Here is a 19,934-nt window from a genome sequence, read left to right as displayed (position 1 = left end):
CAGAGTCAGATCTCAGTTCACACAACCAAGAAGCAGCAGAGCCGGGATTCAAACCGAGGCGGTTTATTCCGAAGTTTATATCATCTAAAGCACAAGCACTACATCGTACAGACTTAGGGCAGGTTTTCTGTGAATTTTAGTTCAGGGCAGCGAGGTTGTTACTAAGTACTGGTCGGCGAAGAATGCAGCCCAGGGGCCTAGGGGCCTTCTGGGCGCCTCCCAGCTCGAAAATCTGTTGGCTCTGGCTGCGGAAGTTCTCACTCAACCACACCTTATGCTTCGAAGCACGAGGAACTTTCTGAAGAGGAACACTGTTACCTCAGATTCGTGAAGCTGGCCGGTGGCAGGGCAGGGAGTGACCCCTTCTCAAGAGGAGTTGGGTGGTACACCCCATCCTTTGACTCCGGCTTCGCTTCAGGGAATCTTTCCTTGGGAAATATTTTCTAACGTGGGAAACGACACATCACCTAAAATTTGCCATTTTAACCATTCTGAAGTGTGCGATACAGCAGCATTGAGCACATTCTCGGTGTTGTGCAACGAGGACCACTCTCTTGTTCCAGAACATTTCATCACCCCAAAGGGAAGCCTGTATCCATTCCACAGCCACTTCCCCAGTCCCCTCTGCCCCGGCCTCGGGCAGCCCGGATCTGCTTTCCGTCTCTCTGAATGCGTCTATTCTGGGTATTTCGTGTAAGTGGAATCATACGAGACGTGACCTTCTGGGTCTGGATTTTTCACTCCGAATAATGTTCCCAGGGTTCATCTGTATTGACGCAGGCATCAGGACCGCATTCCTTTTACAAAAATTTTTTTATGGAGGTAAAATTCACGTAACATAAAATTAAACATCTGAACGTGTACGGTCCCGTGTCATTTAGTACATTCACGATGTTGGGCGACGACTACACTGCCTCGTTCCAAAACATTGCATCACCCCAAATAACACCCGTACCCACTGAGCAGCTAATGCCCATTCTCCCCCCCCCCCCAGTCCCTGCACCCGTCAACGTGCCTTCTGATCTAAGGAGTTATTTATTCTGGGTATTTCACGTGAATGGAATCATATACACTGTGACCTTTTGAGTCTGGCTCCTTCCACTTCACACGACGTGTTCGAGGTGTGTCCACACCGCAGCTTAGATCAGTACTTCATACCTTCCTGCGGTCGAGCAATATCTCATTGTGTGCGTAGACCACGTTGCGTTCGTCCATTCATCCACCGATGCACCTTGGGGTCTCTTCCACCTTGCGGTTCTTGTGAATAGTGCTGCTACGGGCGTTCATGGACACGTTTCTGTTTGAACACCTGCTTTCAACTCCTGGGGGCATAGACCTCAGAGCGGGATTTCTGCGTCATGCGGTAACTCTATGTGTAAGTTGCTGAGGAACCCCCACCCTGCTCCACCGTTTTACGTTCCCAACAGCCGTGTTCCAATGTCTCCATCTCCGCGTCCCTCCAACAATTTTTTTAAAAATTATTGTGGCTATCCTGGTGGCTATGAGGTGGTGTCTCACTGTGGTTTTGATCTGCGTTTTCCTGATGCCTGGCGACATGGAGCATCTTCTCATGGGCTTATGGGCCATTTGTTTATTTTTGTCAGAGAAATGTCTATTCAAGTCTTTGGTCCATTTTTAAAATTGGGTTGTTCGTCTTTTTGTTGTTGAGCTGTGCCCAAGGAAATCATTTTAAATTTGAAAAAGATATCTAAACATAAAAATATTCAGCACAGTATTATTTGCAATAGGGAGAAGATTGAAAGTGACGTTAATGTCTAATAATCGGGGATACAAAGACAATCCCCGTTCCCAAGGGGCACTCTGTCCTGTCAGCAAGACACACGAAAAACAATAAATTCAGTGATTCCTATATTCAGGGTGTGTGCAGGGCGTCAAAGGAACTCGGGAGCGGGGTGGGGAGGGTGTCAGGGAAGGTCTCCCCAGACAGGCGAAGAAATGCGAGGGTAGGTGTGTGCGAGGCGGAGAGCTGGCACCCACCCAGAGCCATGAAACAGAATGCGACAACTGGAGAGCCACAAACGGTTTCTTGGGTTGTGGTACAAGTTTCAGGGCAGCGGGGCAGGTTAGAAGCTAGAGCAGGAAGAATCGTTTGTGCTAAACCTTCGCCTGAAAACTCAAGGCGCTTCCAAAGGAGGTGAATTGCAAACATCAACTTTACGTTTTGGAAAGGTCACTCTGACAGCCGCCTGGAGGATGGGCGACGGTGGGGCCAGGCTAGGGGCTGGTCAGGAAGTGTCACAAGACAGAATGAACTAAGACAGTGGGTACAGGGAGAGAGGAGGTAAGAAGGTTGGGGATCAGATATAATTCCTAGATCATAGTTCCTGCCTGATGTGGGTTGGATTGTCCCCCCCAACACAGATATGTTGAAATCCTAGCTCCCACTACCCCAGAATGTGACCTGATTTGGAAACAGGGTCATTGCAGATGTAATCGTTAAGATGAGGTCATCCTGTAGTAGGGTGGACCCCTAACCCAATAGGACCCGTGTCCTGATAAGAAGACAGATTGTGAAGACAGAGACATGTAGGGAGAAGGCCATGTGATGACGAAGGCCCAGACTGGGGAAGTGCAGCTGTAAGCCAAGGAATACCAAAGATTGCCAGCAAACCACCAGAAGTTAGGAAGGGGCGAAGAGAGATTCTCCTATAGGTTTCAGAGGGAATGTGGCCCTCCTGACACCGGGCAGGAGGGACAGTGGGAGATGGAGAGAGAGAATCTTAAGCAGACTTCCCACTGAGTGTGAGCCCGACGCGGGGCTCAATCTCACAACTGAGATCACGACCTGAGCTGAAACCAAGAGTCAGACTCTTAACCAACTGCGCCACCCAGGCTCCCCTCTGTCAGGCTGAGTTCTAAGTGCTCTACTCAGAGCAACCCATTCCATCCTCTCAGCAGCCTGTGAGGAAGATTCTATCATTATTCTCACTTCATATTTAAGGAAACAGAAACACAGAATGGTCAAGCAAATCTTCCAAGGTGACAAAGCTAGGTAAATGGCAGACCAAGATTTGACGTCTGGCAGGCTGACTGCAAGCTCTCGTGCTCTTGCCCAATATGCTACGCAGCCATTCTGGATAAATATTTGCTGTAAGTTTCAATGGATGGATGGATGGATGAATGAATGAATGAATCGGGATATGGTACCAGCGTGAAGAGTGGGAGCAGCGAAGAAGAGAGGGATGGAGGATGAACCCTGGCATCTGGCTCAGATGACTTAGTAAAGAAAGGCATCTGCATCCGTAGAGGCAGGTAGAAAAGGGGCAAAGTCAAATTTGAGGGGTGGAGGTGGAAAGCTGAAGAAGGAATGCATATAATCTTGAAATGCTGAGTTTGAGTTGCTGTGAGACAAGCAAGTGAGACGTCCAGTAGACTGCTGGACAAATGGATCCAGAGCATCAGAGAGACATGTGGTTAGGAATCACAGATTGGGGGGCCCTCTGGGTGCTTAATGTCGGGGAATCGAATGAGATCACTGAAGCAAGAGGTGTGGGAAAGGACAAGCAGACCACCCACAGCAGAGCCCAGGGGCCAGCACAGGAAAAGGAGACTTCACCTCTTAGCACAGCGTCTGTCATAGAAAGGCCAGAAGTCAGCTTGTGGTGGGCTGACAGTTGAATGGAAAGTGAACCAGAGGGTAAGCAGATGAGCTGCAGGTGAGGGAGTAGGAGACACGGCTTTGGGGGCTGGCGTCCGAGAGCAGGTGCAGAGATGACCACAGTGCCGTGCTGGGGTAGATCATACCAACTGACTGGTAAATTTTAGGAATTTGGAGCTGGTTGTTAAATAGAGCCATTATTTAAAATTAAGTTGTAAAAGCTTACAATCAAATAAACTATATTTAAAGACAAAGTTCATAAGCTTTTCAAACTCATCTCTTCCTAATTATTTACTACATCTCACTATTATCTGTGCTATTCTTTGTTGTTTCTGTATGGCGGAAGTCCTACGACGGTGTGCCACTGGACCTCTCCTCCCAGCTCTAAGTTTAGTGACGGCTACTGATAGCTTGAAATCGGCCATGGTGGGGGGTGTATTTATACCATGGAAACTGGCGAGGGCTGCAGATCATAATTCGATTTTTTGTTGATTGTCTACACTTAAAGTAATAGAGAAATGTTAGTAATGCCTATTAAACTTAAAAGTGTATAGTGTCTATAGCCATTACATTGTAAATGGTGCCAAACATTGAGGAAATAGTCTTCCAATATTCAAAAACTATTACCCAATTCTGCAAAGAAGTCACTCACATCATTAATGGATAAGTGACGTTTTAACGTAAGTCTTCGTTTTTTTACTTTTGAATCTTAAACATAGAGGAAAATTTCAAGCCAACATTTATGTTGGGTTCGTCAAGTGCAACCATAGACCGGCTAGGATATAAGAGTTTGGCAAACAGCAACAAAAGCTTTCCGTGAGAACCAATTGGGGGCGCCTGCGTGCCTCAGTGGGTTAAAAGTCTGACTCTTGGTTTCAGCTCAGGTCATGATCTCAGGGTCGTGAGATCCAGCCCCGCACCGGGCTCTGCACTTAGGGCAGTTTACTTCTCTCCCTCTCCCTCTGTTCCTCCCTGAGTGCTGTCTCTCTCTCTCTCTCAAACAAAATTTTAAAAAAAATCTAGAGAGAGAGAGAGGAGCACCCGGGTGGCTCAGTCGGTTAAATGTCTGCCTTCAGCTCGGGTCATGATCCTGGTGTCCTGGGATCGAGCCCCATGTTGGGCGAAGAGTCTGCTTCTCACGCTCCCTCTGCCCCTCCCCCACCCACCTCATGCGCTCTCTCTCTCTCCCAAATAAATAAAATCTTTAAAGAAGAGAGAATCAGTTGGCTACATGGAATTTACAATAAGGAGTAATACATATTTTATTATTTTTAAATTGTGTGTTACACATTCTATCAGTAAAATTTATAGTGAATTATTATGTGTGTGGGTACATGTGGTTACACACACACACACACACACACACACCATTCAACCTCCTGACTCCTGAGGCATAACAGTCTCACCCCTGGGAATGGATCACTGGAGTTAAGTTAGCAAAGGCCTTCAATGCTGAGGAGCTGGAAGATGCAATGACTAGGGGTGGCCTTCAAGGCCCAAAGAACTCCATGCACTGAGTGATGGGGACGGTAAACAGAAGACAGCAGCAATGAGGGGAGTGGCTGTAACAGCCTGATGGTAACTGTCTCAAGCTGGTGTTTCCCAAGGGTGGGAGAGCAACGGTCTGGACGCGGCCATGGATTGCTGAGCCCTCGTCCCCCACTGGCCTTTGTAGTACACGGGTCATGGGAGAATGAGTAGCCTCCGTTTTGGGGGTCCCAGAGAAAGCAGTGTCCTCCGGGGACAACTTGGTTTCAGTTGATAACAACAGCTTCCTCTTACTGAGTGCAAGGGGGTGACATGACCAGGGTTTCTGAGTTCGACGTTTCAGGTTAGAATTCTGGCTCTGCCACTTCCTGGACACGTGATACTGGGCAAGCTACGTACCCTCTGAGCTTTCATTTCCTAATCCATAAAATGGAGATAATACGACCTAACACTCAAAACATAATACACCCAAAACACTAAGCACAGTGCCTGGCATGTGGTGAAGTTTCGATAAATTGTAAATATTACCACGGCTATGTGATGGAGAAAAACAGAATACATAATTATAATTATACATGGGGGGAGCAGAGGAGGTGAAAGGAATACATCATAATGTTAACAACACTTTTCCCTGGATGGCAGGACCAAAACTTCTACAAAAACCCTATTTTTATGTTCATTCTGAAAAAATATTTTTTAAACCAAGGAAGGGGAATAGGAAGGAAAATCTTCATTTATTTTTTTAAATAGATTTTATTTATTTATTTGACAGAGAGAGAGCACAAGCAGGGCGAGCAGCAGGCAGAGGGAGAAGCAGGCTCCCCACTGAGCAGGGAGCCCGATGTGGGGCTCAATCCCAGGACCCTGGAATCATGACCTGAGCTGAAGGCAGATGCTTAACCAATGTGAACCACCCGGGCGCCCCAGAAAATCTTCACTTTAAAAAAAAAACAAAAAACAGTGTTGTCTCAGGGCATGAGAAAAAATTTTTAAGTCTTCTGTGGTTAAGTACACAGGCCTATCACCCAAGCAAATGACTGCAAAGGGCAGAAAAGGCATTTGCAGAGTTTAGCATTTCCAAGTCATCCTTCTTCACCAGTAAAAAAATGGATTAAGTTCAAAGGCAGTCTCCTCTTCTCTATTTTCTGTCTCATCCTGTGATTTTTACATTTCAGGAGGACTTATAATGAATAAAAGTACTATAAATTAATCTAAACAGGATTCAAATCTTTAATTTATGTCTTCATTAAAATTTTACCTGTTATCAATCTTAAGGTTCCAGGTGTTAATGGCAATTCTAAATGAAAGTCAATATAATCATTTGCATAAAAGCATTAGAAGATGATTAACTGGTATTTTCATACAGCTGTGATCCATTCTGCACTTCTAGAGCTGAAAAACAATGTTTCCCCTAAAAACATTTACCTACGCTAATCCTCCAGAAGCAGGAGAACACCTTCCAGCTTTTCACGTGCTCAGCTCCATTTACAGCGTGTTCATTACTGGAGTCCCATCTCGTATCTCCTGATTTTAAAAGACATTACAATTGTGCACCAGTGAAAATTAGGCTGATTTCCACACCATTCCTTGAATATTTATGTGCTCCATTCCAACAGGAAGCTAGAGATTAAATCTACCCATGTTAACAAATTCCCATTTGTGTGTTTTAGCATGATTTGGGGAATTTATTCCAATTTCGAGGGGATATATTCCAATTTCAAGGGGCCTAAACTTGAGGTACCTTAAAAAAATAAGTCACAGGGCTTAGGCAGAAAAGTGTTTCCGGAAAAGTGCTTTATCTATGCTGAATAAAAGCTGTGGCACTGGCAGCTCAGATCCAGTTACGATCGCTAAAGCATGTCCAGGCTGGTTACCCAATGCCTCTGCAGGAATTTAGGCCACGCATTAATGCACTGAAGATAAAATCAATTTGAAATTTTCTTAAATCAAATACCAATCCTGGAGTAAACTCTATGTGCAGGAGAACCAGCCAACGGTAATAGGAAGCCAATTATAAACCATAAAGCACTCTGCTCAAATGTCCTAGTCTGTTCCTGGTAGGGCCCATTACACACAGTTGGTACAAGTTAAACCCACTGACTAGACAGAACCGCTTGCTAGACACACACATACATAGCCCCCCCCACCCCGCCACACACATACCCATAAAAATGCAGCCCAATTAACAGGGATTCATCGAGTGCAAAAACCCACAGCAACATCCTGAATATAAACATCTTCCCATTCTGCTTGGCTGTAGAGCCAGACATTTTAGGAATCAGGCCCGAATTCATACACTAGCCTGGCCAACTCCTTGCTATTATTTCCTTTCTCAGTTTCCTCGTCTACAAAATGAGGTTAGCAATGAGCGAAGGCTATGGAGATTACATGAGACAACTTGTGTGAGATTCTGAGCACAGCTGCACTTGGCAGATGTTGGCTAACCCCTTGTTCCTCCATCTTCCTCACCGCCCTGACCCCAAAACAGCAAAGGCACGGATGGCACTGAACTCTTCCAGCATGGCTGGCAAGGCTGCGAGCAGTGAGCTCTTCTATTTGCTTTCATCTGCAAGTGTGATCTGCAGAGAAACTCGGAGGTGGGGGCGATGATACAAATCTTTCCCAAGGCCAGATAGCCCAGCTGATGCAAATTAATCCCTTGAAACGTGAATGCAGATATACGGTCAAATTTTCATGTAATCCAGGCTCTCGTGGCTGGAAAAAAAAAGGATAGTTTTCAACCCTACACCTCTGCCGTTCCCTTAAACGAGGCTCCAACCTCTGTCCCGGCCTAGGACAGGCCGTCATCAACCCACCATCCATAAATGGTCTTTCAACGTCTATTCTCTGCAATTCGTTTTCACTCATTTAGCTGGGATTTATTGCATGCATAATACAAACCAGGCACTGGGTTTACAGGGATGGTTTCTAAAGAGCTTCTTGAATAACCTCTCGGAGCACAGATCTGACAATGTAACTGCTATGTTTACCAATCTCAGAGGCTCCCCACTGCCCTAAGCAGAGACTCCCAACTTGAGCCCTGATTTGGAATGACCTCGGTGGTGCCTGGACGTGGACGTTTTGAATAAATCACATGATTGAGTCTGATGTCTTCTCCTGATTGAGAAACAGTAGAAAAACTTTGAAATTCCTTGCTCTGACTACATATGCAACACGACCCCAACCTTCCCGGGTTCTCTAAACGCATTTGGCCTCTGCCTAAACTTTGCCTTTCCTCCTTACTGCTCCAGCCATAAAACCTCCACTGCTGTTTTGGGAGCACCCCAAGCTCGCTCTTTCAGGTCTGCACGGACTGCTACAGGCACTACTTGAGAAGTGTTTCCAGCACCTTCACAGAGCATTTCCACATAGTAGGCCCCTCACCCTCCTCACAGACCTTCGCTGACCCTTCCATCTTACTCGCTACATAACTGCAGTCACTAAGCCCTTACCTGCTTTACTTTCTTCCAACCTTCATAGCACCCATTGTTATCTGAACATAGATTACTTACTGGTATCCCTGTTTATTCTTTCATCTCAACCAGGATTTGAGCCTTGTGAGGGCGAAGAGTTTGTGTAGTATTGTGGGGGCTCAAACACTCAGCCACCAAATCAATCACCCTTCTATAGGTGCTTGGGTCACAGCACTCGGCATGCGATTTGTATAATCAAAGTCTAGGTTCTATTCGTTATTAAGACACTGACTCAAACTCTTTGCAGAACGGACAAGGGAAGGGGCAGAAACTACTGAGAAGGCCTCATGGCAAAGTGGAACTTGGTTGGGCCAAGCCAATTCTCCCCAACTCCCAGGCCACAGTCTTTCGGGTTTGCTCCCTAAGCTGCTACTCCATCCTCCTCCTTGTCCTTTGTTGACTTAGCTCACGTATGACCCCACATATGTACTAGCCCTAACTGGTTTCTCAACATCTAAGAGTCTCCCTCAGTAAAAAGTAAGAACCTGCTGGCCACTGGTTAGCTTTGGGCCAACTGTCTATCTCTGACCCATTTAGTTGTAGCCTTGGGGATGGAGAGGGAGGCACAAGGGAGGAGTGTCTAGTAGGCTTCCTAGAGTTTGAGGAGGACCGAAGCGGCCTGGCACAAATCCATACCCTCCAGAGATACCAAATCATGCCACTTCTCCCACACAGACCTTGCTCTTTCATACCTCCACTCCCTCGTATTGGTTTTTCTGCCTGAAATGTACTTTCTCCGTAACAACTTTTGTTAAGTGCACAATTCAGCAGCATTTAGCACATTCACAGTGTTGTGCAACCATCACCACAAATTCCAGAATATTTCATCACTACAAAAAGAAACCCCATACCCACGAGCAGTCACTCCATATCCTCACCCCCAAGCCAACCCCAGGCAACTACTCATGCTTTCAATTCTCTTGGGTATATATTTAGAATTGGTTATTGGATATATTGGAATTACTGGGTTATATGGCATTTCTACGTTTAACTCTTTGAGAAACCGCCAAACTGTTTTCAAAAGAGGTTGCACCACTCTGCATCCCCATCAGCAACATATGATGGTTCCAATTTCTCCACTCACTTCCCAGGACTTGTCACCGTCCATCTTTTTTATTTTAGCCATCCTAGTGGATGTGAAGTGGTACCTGGCACATCGGTTTTTTCCTACGACACGCTTCAAAGCCCAGCTCAAATATGGCCACTGTGGAACTTCCTAACATGCTCCAGGATGGTTTTAGTTAGTCGCTTCTCCATAGTATCATCATTTACCTATCAGCACCAATTCATTCAATAATTACTGAGCACCTACATGCCAAGAACCGTTCTAGGTGAATATAATAGTGAACAAAACGGACACACAAAAATCCCTGTGCCCTGTGGGCCTTACAGTCTGGTGAACAGAGGCAAACAACAGTTTGTGAAATGGTGGTAAGCAGTATGGGGAATAGTAAAGCACAGCAGAACAACAGAACATGCCAATGGTACGGGGGTGGCAATTCTAAAGTGAAGGTCATGGAAGGTCTCACTCAACTACAGCTGAGCAGGAATTGAAATTGTTTGAACTATGGGACACCTACGACAGATGTCAAGTAGGCTTTGGATAATGGGTCTGGAGTCCAGAGAATAGAGTCCACACAAATAGAGCAGTAGTGGAGATAATGAAGAACCAGAACCGCAGATTGAGGTGTGGCTGCTAAACGAGGTGAAAACCCGAGTCTGAGGTCCATCCTAGAAGCAAAATCTGTTCGTGTTCTATTGTAGCCGTAACAAGTTAACACAAACTTAGTAGCTTCAAACACGAATGTATCATCCGACAGTTCTATCGAAGTCCCCCATGGGACTAGAATCAAGGTGTTGGTAAGCTGAGTTCCTTTTTGGGAGACACTAGGAGAGAATGTTTCCTCAATTTGTCCAGGTTCTAGAGGCCCCCTTCCTGATCTTCCAAGCCAGCAACATTGCGTCTCTCAGACCATTCTTCCTTAGTCCCATCTCCTTCTGATCTCAGCCAAGAAAGATCCTCTGCTTTTAAGGACTCACACAATTAAACTAGACTCATCCAGATAATCTGAGATAATCTCCCCAATTCAAGATCCCTGATCACAGCCATGAAGTCCCTTTTGCCATGTAGCATATTTATAGGTTCCAGGAATTTCAAGTATGGACATGGGGTAGGGGTTGGGGGTACTAGTCCTCCTACACAGTAAATGAGGAAAGCATTTCAAAAAGGAGTGATCAACCATGTCATATGTTAACACGTCAAAAAAAAATTAAGGATAAAGAATCGACCACTGGATTAAGTATCATAGAAGTTCTAGTGATCTTAACATGGGCAGTTTCAGTGGAATCAAAATCCTCCTTGGAGTAGGTTCAAAAGACAAAAGTACAGCGTGCAGTTGGAGAACTGAATTTTGAGTTTTGCTATGAAGAGCAAAGGGGATGAGTGTGGGCCAGAATTTTTTTCTAACATGGAAGAAATAATGGGATGTGGTAGGTTGATGGGAATGATCTAGCAGAGGGAAGTCAAGGAACAGAACGCCTAAATCTGCACCCTCGGAATGGGGATGGAATCTAGCACAGAACTGGAAGAGCTTGCCTTACAAAGGGCATGGACCATCTGTGGGACTGGAGGACAGACAGACCAAACAAGCAGAGATGCAGGTAGGTAAGTAGATGTGATGGCGGGAGCCTGTGGAAATTTCCTTGTTTCTATTTTCTAATTTAGAGGGAAAAATAGGCCGTAAATTGAGAGAATGGGAAAAGTATTAAAATCTAAGTGTTTTCAGGGAGAATCGAAGAGCAAAAGAAATAAATGCAGCTGGACTGTCAGATGGTACTAAGGCCTATTTGAGGTCACGACTTTAAACAGAGACACAGTCAGCATGTTCAGTTGCACAAGTGCACAAGTGCAGATAAGGTCACAGACTTGAACTTCGCCAAACATGGAGTTTAGCCAGGCAAGTATAATGAAGCAAGAGCTGGGGCAGGGCGATTCGCTGTGTAGCCAAGAGTGAATTTAACAACGGACCACTGAATCTAAGGTGGGTCATGAACAGGAGGTGGGAAATTTAAAATAGGGAAGAGGATCAAAGAACTGTAAATCACACGTGCTGTATCCGCTTCCTCTGTTCTTAAGATCTACAGCCCTACTTCTCTTCTAGACTAAGAGCCTCCAAAGCGGGAAGTGTCTGCTCTTCTCATTCTTAGTACCTTAGCAGAACAGCTTGTTTTCTGAATGGGTAGTTGGATGGATGCTTACCCACGGTCCAAGGGAAATTCCCCACCCCCAGTCCTATGATATATGAAGTTCCTTCTTTCTCACTGTTCTGTGAGAGCCTGAGTAAAAAGTTGCAATGCTTCGTCAAAATCTATGCTGTAAACAAATCCCTTGGAATAAGATGCGTAATTCCTACAGTGTTGTGTCCAAGAACTAAACCACAAAATGTACCAGATGTATCCCGACTCCAGTTAAGTTTACCCTTACTGAACACCTGGGTGGCATGAAATCTTTGAACTTCCCAACCTCTAATTATTTCACCTCCCTGCAGAACAGGCCTTGAGAATACCAAGTTTTCTAAGGAGACATAAATGAAATTCAACCTGGGGTGGAGAACGATACACAGACAAAGAGCATGTAAAATAAGTTTTATTGTTCTTTAAAAGGGTTCAGGGTTTGGTTTTAAATCAGGCTGCACACCTTCCATCAGTCTGACATCTCTCTCACCGTGTCAAACTGGCTTCAGCTAGCAATACTTCATTAAATCCAAAAGAAAAAAAACTTTAAATTTTGAGGAAGAAAATCCAGTTCTGAGAACAATTAACATTAGTATGTAATTTAAAACAAAATGAGGGATAATGTTTCTTGTCGCTTTATACACCCTTCTCCTCATACAGAACCAGGAATGTAATTTTCCTATCTCAGGCAGGCACTGATACTGCTGGACACTGCACACACATATACACACACGTACGTACACACACACACACACACTCCCCACAAACAAAAACCAGAGCATGTCAAAGGGAAAAAGTTTGTTACTGTATTGATCAGTCAATAGTCTGGGTTTAGAGGGTATGCGGTTTTGATCTTGAACCTATGTTAAAGGAATTTATTGTCATGTTCTGAAATAAAGAATTTTGGAGAGTACCATCATTTTCACTTTAAAATTCTAGAAACAGTTTCAAAAAGCATTATTTTGTTTTTTTCTGGGATGGGAGAGGAGAGAATCTAGATATTCATTTAGTTAAAAATCAAAACAACTCCGGCATAGGATATAGGCAGTTCACATAGCCAGCCAACGTCTGAGGTATCATCAGTGTGAGACTAGGTCCCAGTCCATTCCTACTGGCCTAGCTGATCCTAAAAAAAAGGGGGGGGGGGCATTTATGGCTCTGCACAGCAAATTCCAGCAAGACAAGATGACCTTACTAAGCCTTTATTCAAATCCTTAGAAGCAGAGCACTATTAAGTAATATTTAGATGCAGAGTGCAAGAGCCCGGGATGGTGTCCTTCAACTTGCTTTGTCAATGCAGCCCGGTCACAACTGCCTTCTGCGAAGGAGTGGAAGAACAGCTTCTCTAGATCAGCACAATGAACCTGGCAAAGAATCCTCGAAAATGACAGTACACTAGTTCATCACCAACAGTCTCTTTGCTACCATTGGGTTGCTTTATGTCGCTCTTCTACCCTGTATGGCCTGTGGACACATATACTCACTAGGCATTGTTGGTTTTGAACCAGCAATTTTTTTTTTTAAATCTCATAAAGAACCTAGTAAGAAAATAACAAGGCAATCAGTGGTTAAACGGAACTGTACATATAGGGGGCAGTTTGGAAAATACACATCACAGGCATTTCTCAAGTCCAAAATATCCTATCTTTGCTGTTATTCCTTTCACCGTTCCTGAAAATTCATAGTACGAGTAAGTCCTAAATAAAAATTTAAACTACCAGCATTTTCTGACATCATTAGACAGAAAATCAGAGTCATGCTACAAACCCACGATTCTAGGAAGTGTAGAAAGTGTGCTAACTCTCTGCCTGGACACATCTTCAGTGACGGCCTGGAGTGCTCCCCTTCAGAAAACAAAAGTTTCTGGGATACCCACTTAGCTTCATTGTTTGGAAAAGAGAAAAATTCGACTCTCAGCTAAGTTCTTTGAGAAGAAAGACTACTCTTAAAATGCCATTTCCCCACTAATTTACCAAAATAAAAACCAAAACAAAAGGGTCTTGGCTACTTTGCCTAATGTTGAATAGGGTTTTCAAGAAAAGAAACTAACATGAACACCCCATCATCAGTAAAGACTAAAAACCACCTGGATCATATAATATATATGCCACTGCTTTTTTTTTTTTTTTTTTTTTTTTTGGTGTTTTTTGTTTCTTTTTTTGTTTTTTCTAAAAGTGCCCAGGTGGGCTTAAGGCTGCCAGACTGCACACACATCTACAGCAACAAGGGCATCTCCTATTCCACCTACAACATGTATTAGGAGAAAAAAGAGGGATAGGGGAAAGAAGAGAAGAGGGGGAAAATATATACCCACCGTTGGAAGGAAGGAAGGAAGGAAGGAAGGAAGGAAGGAAGGAAGGAAGGAAGGAAGGAAGGAAGGAAGGAAGGAAGGATGGATTAGGAAAGAAATTAAGAAAGAAAAGAAAGAAACCCCACAACAGGGAGATCTATGTGCCAAGCATCCAAGCATAATGGAAGAGTGTGCTCCCCAAACAGATGGTTCTGCACAGGCTAATGTTCTGCTGGTTTTCCTTAGAGACCTATTTTGAAAAGTTAAAAAAGACAGAAGATTTTGATATAATTCAATCCTGGCAAAAATTCAAACTCCAACAATTAGGAGCAAAATCATCCTTCACTGAATTAATCCCTTTTTTCTTTCTCTTTTTCTTTTCTTAAACATTTTATTCATGTTATAGAGGGATTTCTTTTTTGTTTGCCTTTTTCCAATCATTAGGAAAGTGGTTGAGGAGTACTGAATCCATCACTACTTTGGTGACACAGTTAAGATTCCAGATTCACATTTCCAGGTACCAAGAGTTCCCTCTAAATGTACAATCAAGTCAGCCTTCGTTTACACTTCTTTCTACTGAACACAGCAGTGCCCATTGGTGTCTCTGACGCGCAATCGCATCTTAGGGCGGTATTTCTCCAGGTAAAGCAGCTGTTTGGAATTGAATGCTCCCCTTCTTTTTCTGAAAATACAAGAATGACAAACTTGATCATGTAAAAAAAAAAAAGTGCTGTCTGACTCACTGAAATGTATTTATGGCCTAAGGCCTTTCTAACTCCACACAGCTGAAAAAGAGCATTATTTCCTATACAATATCACTTCTTAAGAGGAAGGGCTGATGAGTGAGCAAGTAGCGTATAAAGCAGCAGGCACAGATGGCATTCCTTGAAATACATCACCTTCCTGAAGCTGCTACCATACATATCATGCCCTCTTACCAGTCTTTTTCTTCTTCTTTTTTTTTTTTTTAAAGAAAAGGTTGAAAGGGAAAGGACAAGATAGTGACTGCCGGAGGATTCTGGACAACAAAATAACATGGCCCATTATTCCAGACCAATGCCAAGATTCTGTCTGGGCAATGCCATCCTGATTTTGTGCCTGAACAGGTCACGTAAGAGTCCTAAGTGATTAACTGCCTCTCTGTAGAGTCTTCCTTGCCTCTTGGTCATAGTTCATTTGGAAGTTTTTTTAGACATCCATTAAAAGAATCACTAGATCACTCAGACTACTACCTAGCTATTCATTTTAAAGGTTCCTACCTAGTCAAGTCATACCCTGGACATATTCTACAGTGTCCAAATTTGCCACCTAAATTACAAAAATCTTTAAATTTGGGAGCCAAGTACTATTATGAGTCCCTCTCTACTTGCTCCTTTTGATTTCTTTAATCAAACAATCTTTTCAGCCAACAAATTATTCCATACTACAAAGGGTACTTTCCATAATTCCTTCTTCTTGTATGGTCTTGCTTTATGTGTTTCTGAACATAAAACTTCATACTCACTGTCTTATAAACTGAACTGCGTCTTCATACTTCATTCCACATTCAATCAAAGCAAGTGCAACCAGCACAGGTGCCCTACAGAGAGAAATTCATTTGTAAATACCCACCGGTCTTTGGAATTACAGAAGTTTTTTTAAAGATTTTATTTATTTATTTGAGAGAGAGAGAGAGAGAGGTGAAGGAGAAGCAGACTCCCCACTGAGCAGGAAGCCCAATTCAGGGCTCAATCCCAGGACTCTTGGGATCATGACCTAAGCCGAAAGGAGATGCCTAACCAACTGAGCCACATAGGCGCACTGAAGAACTTTCTTTAGAACCCAGAATTACGTATTACCAAAACAATGAAAAGCTTTAGCTTTCCTTTTTTCCCTTATACTAAAATATCTGTTTTCCCTACACAGTAAAAATGTCTGTATCATGATATTGTCTATGGTGTCATCCACTTTTAGTAAAGCACTAAATTCTACATTTTCATTAAGAGATCTTTATTCTTGGGGCGTCTGGGTGGCTCAGACAGTTAAGTCCATCTCTTGATGTCGGCTCACATCATTATCTCAGCATTGTGAGGTCAAGCCCTGTGTGGGGTTATACTGGGCAGGCGTGAAGCCTGCTTAAGATTTTCTCTCCCAATTCCTCTGCACCTCCCTGCTCCCCTGCAGGCATGCACTCTCTCTAAAAAAAAAAAAAAAAGATCTTTATTCTTTAAAACATCACATTATTATCTCAAATTTTCACATTATATGTCATCTAACATTCTTCATTGGTCTTTAACCAACATCGCAGTAAAAAAAAAAAAAAAAAAAAAAGACCAAATGTGTCATCTATATTGAGTATCTCAGAAATTTCATTACAAATCCACTTTAGTATCTTTTCCTCATCAAACACTACAAAGGTGCTAGATTTCAACAAAATCCTTTCTGTGAGCTAGGAGAGTGTCAGAGAATTGGTAATTAGGAACAGTTCTCTATGTAAGTCATATGGGTTTTTCGTTTTGTTTTTTACATCTAACAAGGGACACTGAGGCCTGAGCAGGTCTCAACCTGTCTGTGGTTTGGGGATGCTATCTGCTTCATAAAGCAAAGTAGAGGATTTGTCTTCTGGGAAGACAAAGCTGTCTTCTCTTCTGAAAAGTCTCCAACATTGTTGGATTTGGCATCTTCCAGGAAGAGGAAGGCAGGGATTGAGGCCTTATGAATTTGGGTTTACAGCTGAGGTAGAGAGAGAAGACAGTGATTATAACCAGAAAGTCCAGGTGAGGCGTAGTTACCTCCAGGACTCGTCACTCTAACACCCAGTCTGGGTTTCAGGACAGTCACAGAAGTAGATTCCTTAACAATAAAATAATAATAATACACACATAAACAAAAATCTAGCAAGGGAAATGACTTTTTAAAATGTCCACTACATGGCACCAACTTTGGATTACCTGCTAGGAGAGCTACTAGTTACAAAACTGCCCAAGTCAAGTTAGAACACTACCTTCACCCTTCAGAATAAGGACTGGAACTTCTGACCCTGAAGAAGAAACTGTACCACACTAAACAGCAAAAAAAGGAAAAGAGCAAACAAAAGGGCTAAGCAGGGGTAATAACCTGAGTCACCACCACCTTGAGGCAAGAGCAGCCTGCACTACTGTTCTGAGTCAAAGTGCACATCGTAAATTGGCATTTAATCTGCTGCTGATGAGAGTGTTGCAACACCATTCCATGCACTGCTCAAGGAAAAAGGTTTTAAAATCAAAGTTAATTTTTGTTCTCCGTACATCTCCTTTCAGAAGTTTAAAGTTCAGCCATCTGCTCTGTACCTATTAACTTCTCATTCATCTCAATCCAAAATTAACCACATATAGATTCTTCAGAATCTATAATTATTTTAATTTTGTTGCCCAATTCAAAGACCTAAGCCTTTGAATATGTGAAATAATGAGGAAAAAATTCATATTGAATTAAGACCAATTTTTAGCTCAAATATAAGATAATTACATTAAGTCAGTTTCAAAACAATTTTTTTAAAAGATTTTATTTATTTATTTGACACAGAGACAGCCAGCGAGAGAGGGAACACAAGCAGGGGGAGTGGGAGAGGAAGAAGCAGGCTCCCAGCGGAGGAGCCTGATGTGGGGCTCGATCCCAGACCGCCGGGATCACGCCCTGAGCCGAAGGCAGATGCTTAACGACTGAGCCACCCAGGCGCCCCTCAAAACAATTTCTGAGCCATCATCCACTAAATCTATTATGGGCATCAGAATCAGACAACCCACAAAACACAGTAAGCTGTCTTCAGAAACCATTACACCAGCTTCTGCTCTCATTTCCTTTTCCTTCAGGCAATTTAATATTTGGTGTAATAAATGCAAACTTCTACCAAAGTGAAATTTTTGATAATGAATTCTCAGACAAAAAGGTTAAGAGCTTACCTCCCCAATCCTGCAACACAATGCACTGCAACACAGCAACCTGGCTCTTCACGAAATTTGGTTTTTAACAGGTTTAGCCAATCGTCTACTATCTGATTAGGGGGTGGTGCTCCGTCATCAAACGGCCAATCCTGGAAAGAAAAGATCTTTTACATTAAATTTACATTAGATTATTATTTTCTGCAGGACAGTAGCTAATGCAGAAGCTGCCTAGAACACAGGGTGGATCTGCCTTAACTACTTGTACTTTATAGACGTCTTCTTTCTTTCTTTTTTGGGGGGGAGGGGTGGGTGCAGAGAGAGAGGGAGAGAGAGAGAATCTTAAGCAGGTTCCTCGCCTAGCATGGAGCCCAATGCAGGGCTTGATCTCACAACGCTGAGATCATGACCTGAGCCAAAATCAAGAGCTGGGACACTTAACCAACTGAGCCATCCAGGTGCCCCTAAATACCTATTCTTTTTTTTTTTAAAGATTTTATTTATTTATTTGAGAGAGAGAGAGAGCACACAAGCAGGGGGAGGGGCAGAGGGAAAGTGAGAAGCATACTCCCTGCTGAGCAGGGTGCCCAACAGGGGCTCAATCCTAGGACCCTGAGAGATCATGACCTGAGCCGAAGGCAGACGCTTCACCAACTGAGCCACCCAGGCGCCCCAATATATACCTATTCTTAATAACACAATTCTGATCACTGCTGAAAAGCTTTTTCTAAGATCAAAATTCATGTGTGCCAAGTGACTTAGCCTTCTATGTTGTCAGCACTATATCTAATTTTATCTTATAGAAATCTCTTTATCAGAGTGATAAGAAATAAGTGTTCTTCCAATATTTTATCTGAATAAAGTAATAATTAGACATAATAGAGAAAACTATAATTAAGGCCTGGGCAAAGTAAGAGAGAATACACCTGTCAATATAATTTAAGTCCACTCTGCAAAGAAATATACCAACTAGTATCTTATTGATCTCTACAAATATTTTGAGGATTATCCCCCAAACAGTTCTAAGTTATGATGCCTTTTCTTTAGAGAAAGCCTCGCTCGTAAGAAATCTCCAGTAGTTAGCATATCCTAACAGAAATATACTACCATCTTTGTGGTTATATATTTTAAAAGCGGGGGGGGGGGGGGACCTGGGTGGCTCAGTCAGTTAAGCATCTGCCTTTGGCTTGGATCATGATTCCAGAGTCCTGGGATCAAGCCCCGTGTGTCTGGCCTCCTGCTTGGCGAGGAGTCTACTTTCCCCTCTCCCTCTGTCCCTTCCCCCACTTGTGCACATATTCTCTAATAAATAAACAAAATCTTTAAAAATATATAGCCAAGGGGCGCCTGGGTGGCACAGTCGTTAAGCATCTGCCTTCGGCTCAGGGCATGATCCCGGTGTTGTGGGATCGAGCCCCACATCAGGCTCCTCCTCTGGGAGACTGCTTCTTTCTCTCCCACTCCCCCTGCTTGTGTTCCCTCTCTCGCTGGCTATCTCTCTGTCAAATAAATAAATAAAATCTCAAAAAATAAAATAAAAGGGAAAAGTTCTTTAAAAAAATAAACAAAATAAATAGCCAAGTAGTAAATATTTTTAAAGCTCTGCCTAACTTATACACATCCCATTTAAAAAGCACAGTGCCACATGATATAGGGTCCTGAGCAAATGGAGACCTTTTTCTCAAGTATCCCTTTCCCTTTTTAAATACATCAATTTATGTATGTGTGTGTTTTTAAGTAATCTCTACCCCCAAGGTAGGGCTGAAATTCAAGACTCCAAGATGAAGAGTTGCATGCTCTACTGACTGAGCCAGCCAGGCGCCCCTTGGGTTGTTTTTTAATTAAGACCAACCCCATGTGCGTATAGGCAGGGTTTATCTTCCTTTCTACCTAGCAAAAGGCCTAAGAAACCAACATAAATCAGCTTTAAA

At 43.2% G+C, this 19,934-nt stretch overlaps 1 protein-coding gene across 1 annotated transcript in view; it reads right to left on the bottom strand.

The window, feature by feature from the left end:
• Positions 1–12,208: 12,208 nt before the first annotated feature.
• The window catches only part of PTP4A2 (protein tyrosine phosphatase 4A2), a 28,010-nt gene continuing 20,284 nt past the window's right edge, over positions 12,209–19,934 (bottom strand). Inside the window, exons 4-6 of the mRNA XM_045782242.2 lie at positions 18,025–18,155; positions 15,609–15,683; positions 12,209–14,786 (exon numbers count right to left, since the gene is read on the bottom strand). Coding sequence (XP_045638198.1) covers positions 14,678–14,786; positions 15,609–15,683; positions 18,025–18,155 — 315 coding nt within the window. The 3' untranslated portion in view covers positions 12,209–14,677. The remainder of the gene's footprint in view (positions 14,787–15,608; positions 15,684–18,024; positions 18,156–19,934) is intronic.

This window comes from Ursus americanus, chromosome 33 (genome assembly GCF_024610735.1).
Source record: "Ursus americanus isolate L20-20 chromosome 33, mUrsAme1.1.p, whole genome shotgun sequence".
NCBI lineage: Eukaryota > Metazoa > Chordata > Mammalia > Carnivora > Ursidae > Ursus > Ursus americanus.
This window is presented reverse-complemented; position numbering and strand designations above follow the sequence as displayed.